Source organism: Mesoplodon mirus (assembly GCF_964341445.2).
Source record: "Mesoplodon mirus genome assembly, chromosome: 2".
Lineage (NCBI taxonomy): Eukaryota > Metazoa > Chordata > Mammalia > Artiodactyla > Ziphiidae > Mesoplodon > Mesoplodon mirus.
This window is the reverse complement of record NC_138977.1, coordinates 153957434-153972126: the sequence shown is the minus strand read 5'-3', so window position 1 is coordinate 153972126 and position 14693 is coordinate 153957434. Positions and strand designations below refer to the sequence as shown.

The 14693-nt window shown below is 42.1% G+C and overlaps 2 protein-coding genes across 6 annotated transcripts in view; one reads left to right on the top strand and one right to left on the bottom strand.

Moving 5' to 3' along the window:
• LOC309791626 (uncharacterized protein) overlaps positions 1–2558 on the bottom strand; it is an 87033-nt gene extending 84475 nt beyond the window's left edge. For both annotated transcript variants that reach the window (XR_014291532.1, XM_082600542.1), the window contains exons 1-3: positions 2486–2558; positions 1546–1665; positions 253–468 (exon numbers count right to left, since the gene is read on the bottom strand). Coding sequence is in view for 1 of the 2 variants with exons in the window: in XM_082600542.1 (XP_082456668.1) it covers positions 253–435 (183 nt within the window). In the remaining variant the exon portion in view is untranslated. The remainder of the gene's footprint in view (positions 1–252; positions 469–1545; positions 1666–2485) is intronic.
• Positions 2308–14693, top strand: part of SEC24B (SEC24 homolog B, COPII coat complex component) — a 91950-nt gene continuing 79564 nt past the window's right edge. For all 4 annotated transcript variants that reach the window (XM_082600505.1, XM_082600504.1, XM_082600503.1 and 1 more), the window contains exon 1: positions 2308–2648. In XM_082600505.1, coding sequence (XP_082456631.1) covers positions 2522–2648 — 127 coding nt within the window. In that variant the 5' untranslated portion in view covers positions 2308–2521. The remainder of the gene's footprint in view (positions 2649–14693) is intronic.

The window sequence follows — 14693 nt, the reverse complement described above, 5'->3', positions numbered from 1 at the left end:
CAACTTCAGTCCATATACCTGTGATTAAAATGGGCTTCTTATACAGCGGTCCCCAACCTTTTTGGCACCAGGGACCAGTTTCGTGGAAGACAATTTTTCCATGGACGAGGCAGGGGGTATGGGGGATGGTTCAGGCGGTAATGCGAGCAATGGGAAGCGGCAGGTACCAGTCCGTGGCCCGGGGGTTGGGGACCCCTGTCCAAGAGGATACATTCCAAGGACAGAAAGCCAATTGGCTCGTTATTCCCTTACCCTTATAATAGCAGCCCTTAATACAGGGCTTTTCTCTGAGCCATTTTTCAAAGGACTTCCAGGCAGCACTGGAACCTGTAATCGTGTAATCTTCTCGATGAAGCAGAGTGTGGTCTTTTGCTTATGCGGGGGCTTCGTTTTTTGCGGAAAAGCTGGAAACGCTGTAGAAAAGTGCTTGCCCATTTTGTGTAGATGGATGATGTATTGTTGAACATCCTAAAACTCAGAAAGTACAAACTATTACAAAAGACAATTGTGGACTGTATATTTGATGATACTAATGAATTCTTTTTAATGACTTTAGGTATAATAATGGTATTGTGTTTATGTTATACATTTAGAGATACATGTTGAATACTTACTGATAAAATGATATGTCTGAAATTCATTTCAAAATAATCTTAGAAGGCACTTCCCTGGCTGTCCAGTGGTTAAGACTCCACACTTCCACTGCAGGGGGTAGTGGAACTGATCCCTGTTCGGGGAATTAAGATCTCACACGCTGTGCAGCACAGCCAAAAAGAAAAAAACTTAATCTCGGGAGAGTGGAGGTTGGTGCCAATATAGATAAGCAAGATTAGCCCTGAACTGACAAATGTTGACGCTGGCTGATGAGTATATGATGGTCCATTATACTACTTTCTCTTACTTTGTATTTCTTTGAAATTATCTACCTAAAATGTTAAAAAATTCAAGTAGTTTTTATTAATGGGATATTGCTTTCTAGGACAGGATTGTGTTATAATATCTGTACAGTGTAATTTTCTCTAAAGATTCTGAAAATTTACATTTAACAAAATTCTTGCCTTTTAAACCTTAGAATTTGGCTTAATGCATCTTTCACATGCAGGAACTAGTATATTTTAGCTTCTGGATATTGTAATGTAAAAGTATTGTTTGGGTTGCTTATTAGTGTAGTGTATAAAATGGAAAGGAAAAATTAATCAGAATTATGGAAATAAGAATAAAGATAAATTCCAAAAACAAAAGTACAAATCCAACTACTGAAATCCTATTTGTAATTCATTTGGTACATTAAAGCACCAAGTATTAATTCACGGCAGCAACTAAAGGGAAGCTTCACATTATTCTAGGACTACAACACACTTTATGTTTGGCATAATCATTCAGTAATTAGACTTATCGCTCCAGAAATACAATCTTGCTACATCCCATTCGGAATTCGATGCTTTTGAACAATTTCATTTCTAACAAACACAGAATGACTGTGGCATACTCAGGATTCCAAGATGGCAAAACGACTTGGGTGATGCAGTCCCAGGGCTTGCTTACCAGTTAACATGCTGGGACAGGCCAGAGATTCAACGATTTCACTAGCGTAGACAAACCACGCTGAGTTCTTGCTTTGGGTGTTACAGCTTCTCTTCTGAACATCAACAGGATGAGCCAACCCTTGACAAAAATCATTTGGACGATAAAGTTTGCCTTTCAGCTTCCCTTTACTCCATTTCCTCCTTTCCTTTCCCAGGATTTAAGTCAGTGGGAAAAGTTCTCAATTCTTATTGAGATACTGTGTTTATCATAGAGAAATATTTCCTCTTCTTTTGCCCAGGATTATAATTCCCTACGGACAGGGAGCTTGAATGCCTATTTCCTTTAGGATTTAATATTAAGGGGGAAAACACCTCAAGATTAAAAAAAAAAAAAAAAGCCAAACCCAGGGTTCCTCTTCGGAGGAAGGGTGAGCGGGGTCAGTCCGGCCAGGCGCCGCCTTGGTCTCTGGAGGTCACCCCGCAGCTCTGGAACCCCGTCCCCGCACCGCACCGCCCGGCCCAGGCCCGCCGCGCTCCTGCCTCTGCCCCACGTGGGAGCGGGCCCAGCGCCGTCTATCCTGGTCCACCCCTTTCGCCCCGAGGCGACAGCAGGTCCGCCTGGGCCCGAGGTCGCAGGGCTGGCGGGGAGGCTGCCGCCCCGGGCCCCGCCTCCGGCCTGGTCGCGCCAGGCTCCGCCTGCAGGGGGCGCTGCTGTTCGCACAGTCAGCGCCTGCCGGGAGCGACCCGCGGGGTGGGAGTCCCGCGTCTCGGGGCTCGAGGCGGCGGCGGGGCAGGGCCGGGCGGGGTTCCGGCGCCCGCAGCGGCCGAGCTAGGCTCCGGGGCGGAGCGCGAGCACTCCAGCCACGGTCCTGGGTGACTCCGTCGGTGACGCCGGGCGCATTCCTTCCTCTTCCTCTCGCCGCTCCGGCTCCGCCTTCCCTTCCCTCCGCCCAACTCACCGAAGCGGAGCCGCCGCCGCCGCCCGCAGTGCCGTCATGTCGGCCCCCGCCGGGTCACCTCATCCGGCCGCCAGCTCCCGGATCCCGCCCAAGCTTGGCGGAGCCGCCGTCTCAGGAGCCGCCGCGCCCGCGGGCCCAGGCCCGGGGCCTCACCAGCAGAACGGTGAGGAGGGCGGCCGGGGCGGAGCGCGGGGCCTAGTGCTGGCGGGGCAGCCTGCGCGGCCGGATCGGGCGGGGCGGGAGGGAGGGCGGTGGGAGGGGGGGCGGCTGCCGGGGCGGTGGGGGGGCGGCACGCGGCGGGGGTCGGCCCCGGGGGGGTTGGGGGGGCGGTGGGGGAGGGGCGCCCCGGCTGGGGGCCGGCCCGGGGAATCAGGGAGCAGGGCTGTCTCTGTAGTGTGACCCCGGGCCCGAAACCACGGGGGCGAGTAGGGGCTGTAGAAAAGGAGGAGACCAGACACCGCATGAAATCCCTTTTATCCAGCCCGGGCGCAGGGGAGTTTCCCCGGGCGACCCCTTCGCCCAGATACCGGGCGAAAAGCCGAGGCCGCAGAGTGCGTGGTCCGGGGAAGGCTGGTGTAGCCATGGAGCTGGGAGGGTTGTGCCCTTCCTGTCTCAGGAAAATTGCTGTGATTTCTGAGGCCCGGCGAGCACGCTTCCTGGAAGGGAACTGAAGTTAGTGCCCAAGTTTGTAGACAAAGGGTGTAAAGATGCAACACAAGTGTAACTGTAACCCTGACCCAGTTCGGCCTCAAGATCTGTCATTGCTGCTGCGGCCGCTACTCGAGCGTTTGGAGTTTGCTGGTCGTGTTTGAAAGGGAGCAGGTGTCAAACGGATTTAAACGAATACTTTTAGATCTGGGTGTGTTTTCCCCCCCCAGCTTCACTTTCAAAAACACAAAAACGTGCCAGAGTTGGCCCTGTTTGAGGCAAGGCCTTCATACCGGCAGCAGCCAATGCACCGTGAAAGCGCTTTCATACTAAGGTCGCGGGGCTTTGGTGATGCTCGAGTTTTCAGCTGAAAAATGATCGGCTCTAGGATATCCATTCCCTCATCTTGAGATTTGGAATGTTCGTGGCTGGGGCCGGGGGAGAGGGGTTCTCCCTTTATAGACGATAACGTTTTAGATGAGAACTCTCGAAAGTGATGGACTGAATACTTCAGAAGAATATGTCTGGTTCTCTGTAAAAGAGAACAAGGTCTGCTGGTACTCCTTAAAAATGGTTGTTGGACTGACCTATTTTATCCAATCTGTGAAATAAAAACTTACTGGACTTTATAAACCAGTTCAGCCAGCATCTGATTTTTATAACTGATACTTTTCAAGCTTGCAGTTTATCATTTATCCTGAGAACCAGAAGTTGCATTTTTTTCATAAGTCAAACGTGATGGCTTAGCCTTATCCTTTGGATCAGCCATACTTGTCAGTATTACATGCTTTACTTTCACTGGTCATTGTTTACTCTGTGGGTTTTGAATGTGAACAGTGTAGTAGGTTTTGTACTTCTTTCGTGAACATACATGAAGATATTATTTGTGAGCAGTTTTTGTTCTTGTAAACTTGATATAAGTTCTTGTTTTTGTTTTGTTTTTAGAATAGCTTTGTGTGTGGAGGAACTAGAACACGATAATTTAGGAAGCGATCCCAAGTCTTTTAGAATATTTTAAATCCATGATTAATAGTGATCCAGGGATTGTGTCTTGATTTTCTGAGTATGCATTATTGTCTTAGTGTACAGTTTTTAAAGTGGCAAGTATTTACCTCAGCCTTAACAAATTTTGTGAACGCTCAAGGAATGGCAGGATATCAGTTGTAATCAGGCTGTTAAATATGTAAAAACAAATCAGTTAATACATTTAGAAGCCAAAAATAGATGATGCTTGATTTCTACTGTTTATAATCGTTACTTTGACATAATTCATTTCAACATTTGTTGCATGCTTGCCAGTTGGGGACTCAAGGTTAGCCTAGTAGAAAAGACAGAATCCCTGCCTCTCTCGTAAATTGACATGTATTTTGGTGACATTTGAGTTGGCTATGACCTTGAGGGATTTGACAGGGATGGATAGGAGAGGAGGACTGTCTCAAGGGCATGAACAGAAGTCTCAAAATTTAGAAACTAAGAGGCAGAAAGGGTGTTGGGTGAGAGGGAAAACCCAAGGCATTAAAGCTGAAAAGAATACCTAAACGGGGCCAAGTTACAGAAAGGCCTTAAATGCTAAGGAATTTAGAAATTAAGATAAAGAACTAGAGTTAATTTTTGTTTGTTTTTGTAAAATTAAGTAGCTTATGTAGGTAAATAACAAGATCAAATCTGTTTTTGTTTTGTTTTTTAATCTTAGAAAAAAGTAATTTTTGCTATATGGTATTTGGCACCCATAGATAACGATTAAGCAGTCATTCAGGTTTGTGGTTGATTCTTTAGCCCCACGTAAACTAGTTTGCGTTTTAATATATCTCTGTGGAATTCCAGCACGGTGAAAAAGAAATAGGTCAGAAGTATGAGTTTGAAGCATCACAGAAGACAGAGTTGTAAAACTGGAATGGTACTTAGAGATCACTTAGTTTAGCGGTTATCAAACATTTTTAAAAACAGATTTGTTTTCCTGCAGAGCCCTGCTATAGAAATCAGAAAAAAGCAAAGCTGTTTTGGTTAAAATAGAGGTGGAGATCCAGGTGTTTTGGGAACACAGTCTGTAAAACACCTAGTTCACTCCTCTAATTGAACAGATCCAGAAAGTTTTGGGTGGGTGTTTTTCACCAATGCCCGTATAAGCTTCTTGAGGGTAGCAGCCTGCCTCCTGTTCACTGCTGTATATTCAGGGCCTAGAACAAGTTATAGTCTCATTAAACATTTGTTAAATGAAGTCTAATACAGTCTTCCTAGTTTCAAGTCCAATCTCTTTCTATTAACAGACTCTAAGAAGTCTCTTATTAGAAACTTTGATATTGGAAAGGATAGGGAGGCAGAAATCGGGCCTTCATTATTACTTTTCCTTATTTTCTGTGTTTAATTGTTAACATATTTTCCCCCATTTATTTGAAGATAGAATTTGACTTCTTTGAGTCTTTGAAATATTTCTTTTTAAACTTCCTTCCTTGAAGTTATATTTCTGTACTTCAGTTTTTCATTGAGCACCATACGGGCGGTTTAGAATTATTTGTATTTTCATATGAAGTATTAGTTGAATATTTTTCAACTTTTCCTCTGCCTTTTGAGAGTCCTTCCAAAACTGAGTCCTCAAACAAGGGAGGACTGAGTGAATAATATCCTAGTAATGATGGCATAACCCCATAATTTCCCCCAATCGACTTAAATTGAAAGAGGTCTTTTTAGAATTTTGGGGGGCAGTGGGTCACCCAAATTTACCAATAAAACACTGCTTTTTAATTCTACTTTTAGGAAGCAAGTGGTGCTCATTTTCAAATGAAAATGTGTTTTCTTCCTTCCATGTGCCTTTTCCAAGAATGATACTACCAGCAGTTTTATCATTTTAATTGTTAATAATGCAAGGAAGATGAGATAGTAATGGGAATTATGAGAATTCATTATGGAAGCTATAAATAAATATACCATTCACTCAGCAATACTGTCTGGTAGGTTATAGGAAACCCTTCAACTTTGAGAGCACATGCAAAATTTAAAATGATACAAATCTCCCTAGTGTGTCTGAAGGAAGTTTCTTTTGATCAGAGCAGTGTCTGTGTCTCAGGTTTCTAGTCTTCCTTTCTAGCCAACCAGAAGCATCAAGCCCTCATGAAGATACTGCCATGGTATAACATAGCTTTCTGCACACATAATTTCCCCCTAAGTTGATTAATAGATATCTCAAGGATCTTAAAAAATATATAAACAAGTGTCTTTTATCTGGGTTCAGTTTTTATTGTTGTTGCTGTATTGCTTTGGTTATTTTGATTCCCATGCCACTCCCTCCCCCTCAGCTTCTGAGGTTATATCTGTACTAATTTTTGTAAATCACATTCATTGCTACTGATCCTAGTATTTCAGCTAACTTCCATCTTTCTGATTCATCTGTAAACCCTGAAGTATTTATTAGATGCTAAAGATGTTGAAATAGAACAGATTTTGAGCCAATCTTCAGCAGACTTTCCTAGAAATGAGAGCATCTTCACAGTCAGCACTGCATGTTAGAGCAGACCATGTTATATTCAGCCCTGGGGAAGCCACTATTATTTCCAGTAGGCTAAGCATACTCAGAATTGTCAGAAAGTGTGGGCTAGTGAAAAGGCTGTGGGGCTCTGTTACAGCCCAGGGTTTTGTGGAGAAAATTACTTAACATCTCTGGACTTCAGGGGATAATAATACCTTCCTCATAGGGTTGTTGAGAAGATTACATTAAATGAGGTCCTATTTTTTTAAAGTACCTGGTGCTTAGCAAAATGCGACGCTTAGCAAATGAGGGTCCCCTTCAAAATACCAGGATATAAATTCTTCATGTGGCAGATACCATGTGAGTTTTCCTCATCACATTCCATGGCAGCATGCAGTAGACACTCAGTGGAGTAAGTGAACTTGGCTATTATTTTCTTACACTCCCTCCCACGAATCTGCTCTTGGAAGGTTTCCTCTAATAGGCCACTACCTCAGCTAGCTGGTTTGCGGGAAGAGGGGTTTCATCGGTTTTAAGTTTTCTAAAATTGTGTGCTGAAAGCTGCCGGTAAGAGGAACTGAGGAAAAAGCGGATGAAGTAGGGAGGGGAGAGGGACTAGTAAAATGCCTTGCCTAGGCAGTGGCCAAGTCCTAACTCGCTTGTTTTTCCTAGTATTTCTCTGAAACGGATATTGTGAAATGGGCTTTGGAACCTGCAATACCTGGCTTCTTCACTACTTCCCAACTATTTGAAATTGTATGAATTAGTGACCTTTCGTGTCCCTGTTTGTTTGTTTGTAAAATGACAATAGTGGTACTTCACAGGACTTGTGAGAATTATATAAGATTATATATAGGAAAGTAAAGTACCTGGCATGTAGTAGGTTTTCAACCAATATTGGTTTTCTTTTGGCCCCTTCACTCTTAGCACTCATTATCATGACATCCAAAGAGGACAACTGATGTAGTGGCAGGAATAACCTATACTTAGTGCAGTGAGATTTCATCCAAATGGTTGCATAGACTGTGTCTGCCAGCAGTGACTGGAACAGTTACCTTTGTAGCTATTAGCCCTCCATCAGGAAGAATAATCCAGGGGAATCAGATGTGATTGAGACTCCCCATTTTTTAAATCACTGGAATTTCTAATTGCAGATTTCTTTAGAGGTGTATGTGTGTGTATACATTTTATGCTCACTAAAAATGTATTTTAGTAATATTATTGATACTTTATTGGTAGGGGTAGTATATTCAAAATATTTAGTAATCAGTACTGCATGTACTGACCACTGAATGGATACCAACCTTGCCCCTAGAGCAGAATTCAGACAGATTGCAGTGTGCCAGGCATTAGTCCTTTAGCTGCTAAGTTGTGAGTGGCTGTGTGGCAAGGGGCCAGCATGGTGGGGCGCAGCAGAGAGTCAGGGTCAGGACTGTGGCTGTTTACCAGCTGGTTCAGGAGCATTTTAACAGTTTGATAAGGACGATTATTAAAGTGCATACTGGCTGAGTATTGACGGACTTCTTGGTAACTCAGTGATGAATGAATTACCTTTTTAGATCTGATTCTCCTTCTCCCAGTTAGTACGGATTGTATCTCAATAGGATAGAGGAGTTTGTACTCCGATGACCTTTCATTATCTTTTAAAGATAATGAAAACTTTTCAACTGACTTTTTTAAAAAGTTGGAAATTCAATTCAGGAAAAGACTAATGAAACAAAAATACATTAAAAATGTTGCTTCTCTATGGGATTGGGGGGGATGAGGAAACATTAAGAGCCTATGGTTTTTTGTATAGTGACTAGACTTTCCATAAAATACTTGATTTGTAAATTTTGATTTTCATGTCGAGTTTGCTTAAAGCAGGAATAGAATGAGTTTTCCTTTGGTGAGACTCTTATCTCTGAAAGGAGATTATGTCACTGAGGCAGATCTATCCCTTGGGTGGATCTTGTGATAATTTACTCTTGCTAAGGAGGGCATAGATGCTTATAGAAAATCAGGCTGTATCTAGCTTGTATATGATAATATCAGTCAGGCTGACCAGCTGAAACCTCTGCAGCTGTGATTAGAGTTGGGGAGATTATCCTGGATCTGGGCGGGCCTGATATAATTACAACCATCCTTATTAGAAACTGGAGGAGTCAGCCTACAGAGAAAGTAATGTGACCATAGAGCAGAGGTTAGGATGTTGTGCTTTGAAGATGGAGGAAGGGGCCATGAGCCCAGGAATGCAGGTAACCACTAGAAGCTGAAAAAGGCAAAGAAATGGATTCTCTCCTCAGGCCTCGGAAGGAACCAGCTTTGCCCATGATACCTTGATATTAGCCCAGTGAAACTGACTTTGGATTTCTGACTTCCAGAACTCTAAAAGAATAAATTTGTGTTATTTCAAGCCATTGAATTTGTGTAATTTGTTACACTTGCAGCAGGAAACTCATACATCTGGTAAGAAGGGAAGAAAAAGTGGTAGTGTCAAAACACTTTAGATGTAATGAAATACAGTAGGTTTTTTCTTTCCTTTTGTTTCAAATGTTCATATACTTGAACTACTACAGAGTAAAAAGTGTAGAATGCCAAGGTAAAAAAAAAGTCAGACTTGTATATTTGTTCTCATAGTAGCGTATAAATGACTTTACTTAGTGGAAGCTATTAAGTTTTGAATTCTTCCTCTTTCAGTATCATATAGTTCTTGTTGATAATTGTGATGAGGTAAATGCCTGATACAGAAATATTTGAGGATTATTTATGGGACTTAATTTTTTTCAAAATATAGTAATGGATTCCATGAGCCAGTCACTATCCTAAGCCTTAAGGATACGATAGAGCTGAGAGCAAACTAGGCCCAAGTTTTTCACTTACAGAGTGTACACTCAGAGTTCCATGTAGAAAGGGCTGTCCAAAATACTGTAGTACAACATTAAACAGGCATCTGCTTGTAGGGTTAGAAAATGTCTTCTAGAGGAAGAGCTGAGCTGAGAACTGAAGAATGAGCAAGAGTTGGTCAGATGAAGGGGCTAGAGGGAGTTTTTGAAGTTTCCACGTAGAGGGAAGAGACTGTGTAAACAGTCAGGGGTGAACAAGCATGACTTGAGAAAAATTTTCTATGGTAAGAGTGTGGAATAGTGATTTTCAGCCTTTTCACACTCATGGCTACTTTAGTGCCAGAGTTTTTGGTGACATTCTTTTTTTAAAATTTATTTTTATTTATTATTTGGCTGCATGGGGTCTTCGTTGCTGCGCACGGGCTTTCTCTAGTTGCGGCGAGTGGAGGCTGCTCTTTGTTGCAGTGCGCGGGCTTCTCATTGTGGTGGCTTCTCTTGTTGCGGAGCACGGGCTCTAGGCACGCAGGCTTCAGTAGTTGTGGCACGTGGGCTTAGTAGCTGTGGCTCGTGGTCTCTAGAGAGCAGGCTCAGTAGTTGTGGTGCATGGACTTAGTTGCTCCGTGGCATGTGGGATCTTCCCGGCATGTGGGATCTTCCTGGACCAGGGATCGAACCCGTGTCCCCTGCATTGGCAGGCGGATTCTTAACCACTGCATTTGGTGGCATTCTTGAAAGAATTAAACTTTGAATACCTGTATTTTAAAAAAGCAAGTTTTTAGAAAAATATCACATAATTTACTTGATCCTCTTCAGAAGTCTTTATATGGCAACTTAACTGTTGTATTCTGCCCTAATAAGCCTCTTCGATGGCCTTTTGAGGCAAAGCTCCAGCATACAACCTTACCTGATGTTGTGCTGTGGCTCCTTTGCTTTTCTCGTGGCAAGTTATACCTCTTCCTACCAGGTCAGCATTCTGTGTCACTTCATCATAACAGTAGGCATTCTGAGTTGTAGCAGAATTACGTTTTATTTATTGATCAAACTTTGGAGGACCCACGTGAGGACTCGCGGTATATTAAGGTATACCTGTAGGAAATCATTGTGAGAAGGGGGAGTGGTGTGCAATGAGTTGGGAGAGGTAAGCAGGGGTCAGATCATGAAGGGTCTTTGCATTGGTTTTCTCTTTGCTGATGTAACAAATTGCCACAAACTGGTGGCTTAAAACAACATGAATTCATCTTCTGTAGGTTAGAAGTCTAACTGGGCCAAAATCAAGGTGTCATTAGGGCTGCATTCACTTCTAGAGGCTCTAGGCAAAGGCAAAGGTCTTTTCCAGCTTCTAGAGGCTGCCCACATTCCTTGGCTTGTGGCCCACTCTTTCCATCTTCAAAGCCAGCAACGTTGCATCTCTCAGAGGAGTCTTCTGTAGTCACATCTCCCTCTGACTCTCTTCTGCTTCCCTCTGCCACTTTTTTTTCTGTTTTTTTTTTTTTTTTTTTTTTTTTTTTTTGCGGTACGCGGGCCTCTCACTGTTGTGGCCTCTCCCGTTGCGGAGCACAGGCTCCGGACGCGCAGGCTCAGCGGCCATGGCTCACAGGCCCAGCCGCTCTGCGGCATGTGGGATCTTCCCGAACCGGGGCATGAACCCGTGTCCCCTGCATCGGCAGGTGGACTCTCAACCACTGCGCCACCAGGGAAGCCCCCTCTGCCACTTTTAAGGACTCTCATGATTACACTGAGCTCACCTGGATTATCAAGGATATTCTCCCTCTTCTAAGGTCAGCTGATTAACAACCCTAAAGCTGTCTGTAACCTTACCTCCCCTTTGCCATGTAACCTAGCATATTCACAGGTTCCAGGGATTAGGAAATGGACATATGGGATGCAGGAGGGATTATTCTGTCTTCCACTATCTTACAGGCCATGTTAAAGAATTTGTATTTTTCCTTGATGGCAAGAAAAACCGTTAGAAAGCTTTAAACAAGGAAGTAACAATCAGATTTGTTTTTTAGGAAAATCACTCTGGTGGCTATGTTTGGTGTAGTCATTTGCTTCACAAATTTTGTCAATCAATTTAGTAGGTCGTTTCCAGCACTTTCTTCATTGATGGTTTAAAAACTTGTTATTTTGCAATAATTTTAGATTTGCAGAAGTGATACACAGTACGGAAAATGCAATAACCTTCTCTTAGCTTCCTCTAAAGTCTTAACATCTTCCTCTCATGATTTACCATCTTATAAAAAACTATGGTACCTTTATCAAAACTAGGAAATTAACATTGGGGAAATACAGTTAACTAAACAACAGATTTTTATTTACAGTTCACCAGTTTTTCTGCTAATTTTTTTTTCCGTTCCTGGATCCAATCCAGGATATCATGTTGCATTTAGTTGTCGTGTTGCCTTAGTCTCCTCTGGTCTATGACAATTTCTTAGTCTTTTTTTTGTTTGTTTTTTTAGGACTTTGACAGTACTGGTAAGTTATTTTGTAGATAGTTCCTCACTTTGGGTTTGCTGATGCTTTCTCATGATTAGACTGGGGCTATGATTTTTTTAGGAAGAATACCCAGAGGTTGAAGTGCCCTTATCATGTCATATCAGGGGTTACATGATATCAATTTATTTTATTACTGGTCATGTTAACCTTGGGCACTTGATTGAAGAGCAGTCTTAGTTTGGGCTACTATGACAAAATACCATAGACTAGGAGGCTTAAATCACAGACATTTATTTTCTCAGTTTTAGAGGCTGGCAGTTCAAGATCAGGGTGCCAGCATAGTTGTGTTCTGGTGAAGACCCTCTTCGTGGCTTGTAGACCTCCATCTTCTCACTGTGAGCTCAAATGGTTTTCTTCTTATAAGGATACTGATTCTTCATGAGGGTCCTACTGTTGTGACCTAATCTAAACCTAATTACTTCCCCAAAGCCCCACCTCTTAATACCTTCAAATTGGGGGTTAGGGCTTCATACGGATTTGGAGGGGGACACATTCAGGCCAGATTCCTCCACTGTAAAATTACTATTTTTTTATTTTTTCCTGCTCTGTTGGGAGCAACTCACTTAACTCAAGCCTACATTCAACAGAAAGGGAATTATGTTCCACCTCCTGGAGTTAAGTGTATCAAATAATTTGTGGGCATGTGTTAAAATCACCACAGTAATTAATAAACATTCTTAGGGTGATACTTTGAAGTTACTATCCTGTCTCCGCTTAAAATTTCATGTACTGGGCTTCCCTGGTGGTGCAGTTGTTGAGAGTCCGCCTGCCGATGCAGGGGACACGGGTTCGTGCCCCCGTCCGGGAAGATCCCACATGCCGCGGAGCAGCTGGGCCTGTGAGCCATGGCCGCTGAGCCTGCATGTCTGGAGCCTGTGCTCCGCAACGGGAGAGGCCACAACAGTGAGAGGCCCGTGTGCCGCGAAAAAAAAAAAATTTCATGTACTAATTTTAGCATTCCTCATTCGCTCTTGCCTGTGGTTATTATTGCTGTGGAATTCTAATGGTGATTTTCTTTTTCCCTCATTCTTTCTACATATATTATTTGGAATTTTTCTGTAAGGAAGACTTGCCCCCTTTTCTCCCATCTTAAAATTTATTCAGTCATTTATTTATATTATTATGGGCTTAAGAATATTTATTTTATTCTTTGGATTATAAGCCAATACTATCATTATTTAAAATTTTTACTCAAATTGTTACAGCTTTGGCCATTGGGAGCTCTTTCAGTTTGGCTGTTGTGACCTTTGGCCACCATCCTTTTGTTTTTTGAGCACTTCCTTACTTTCTGGCACTAGCAGATGCTCCATCTTTTACTTGCACTATGGCAGCACCAGAGTCTGCTCTTTGTCCAAGGAGCCCTGGTTCCTTTTGTTCGGACATGGTGTTAAGAAACCAAAAACTGGGCCTTGGATGTGCTCATTGCTACTGTGGTGTCACTGTTTCTAGGCTCTCTCAGCAGACAGAGCTGGGGGATGTATATGTATACGAACCCAAGTATGTAAACCTATTTATATAATTATATCTGTTGCCTATTTATCTGTATGTATATTACCTAAATATCCTTCTGTTAGGTTATCATACATTTGTAATAAACTTAGACTGATTTGTCACAGTCTGCATTCCATCCTAGATTTTCTCAACATCTAGTTGATTTTTTACAAAAATTTGCATGTAGTAAATTTCATTCATTCTTTGTAGTGTACAGCTCTATGGGTTTTGATGAATGCATGTACGTAGTCAAGTATCAACCACCACATTACTATTCAGAACAGTTCCATCACCATAAAAAAAAGGTCTTCATGCAGTCCCTTTGTAGTTAACAGCTCTCCCTTCCGCAAATCCTGGCAACCATTGCTGTTCTCCTTCACCTTTTCCAGAGTGTTGTATAAATGGAACCATAAAATATATCATCTTTTGGGTCTGGTTTCTTTCACCATGTTCATCTATGCTGTTGCATGAAACAATGTTCTGTTCCCTTTTATTGCTGCATAATATTCCATTACATGTATAAACAGGATTGTTTATCCATTCCTCCGTTGTTGAATATCTTGGTTGTTTCCAGTTTTTGGTGATCATGAATAAATAAAGCTGCTATAAACATTCAGGCACTGGGTTTGTGTGAATACTAGTTTTCAGGTCACTTAGGTAAATATGTAGGAGTGGGACTGCTGGGTCAAATGGTAAGTGTATGTTTAACCTTTTATAAGAAACAGCCAAACCATTTTCCAAGGTGGGTGTACTATTTTGCATTCCCTCCAACAATAAATTAGAGTTTCTGTTAAACTATATCTTTGCCAACATTTGATATTTTCAGAGTTTTTGTTTCAGTCATTCTAATGAGTGTAGAGAGATATCTCATTGGGGTTTTAATTTGCATTTCTCTGACTAATGATGAGCATATTTGCATACATTTGCCATCCATATATCTTCTTTGGTGATTATCTTTTCACATCTTTAACCAGTTTTTGGTTGGGTTGTCTGTTTTCTCGCTGTTGAATTTTAAGAGTCCTTAATATATTCTGAATACAAGTTCTTTACTGAGCATGTGATTTGCAAATATTTTCTCCTAGTCTGCTACTTGTCTTTTAATCCTCTTAGTGTTTTTTACAGAGCAAAAGTTTTTAATTTGATTAAGTTCACTTTTTCAATATTTCATGCTTTTAGTGTCATAGGTAAGAACTTATTGCTAAGCCCATATTCACCTAGATATTCTTCTATATTTTGTCCTATAAGTTTTAAAATTTTCCATTAAATCTATGATTCGTTTTGACTT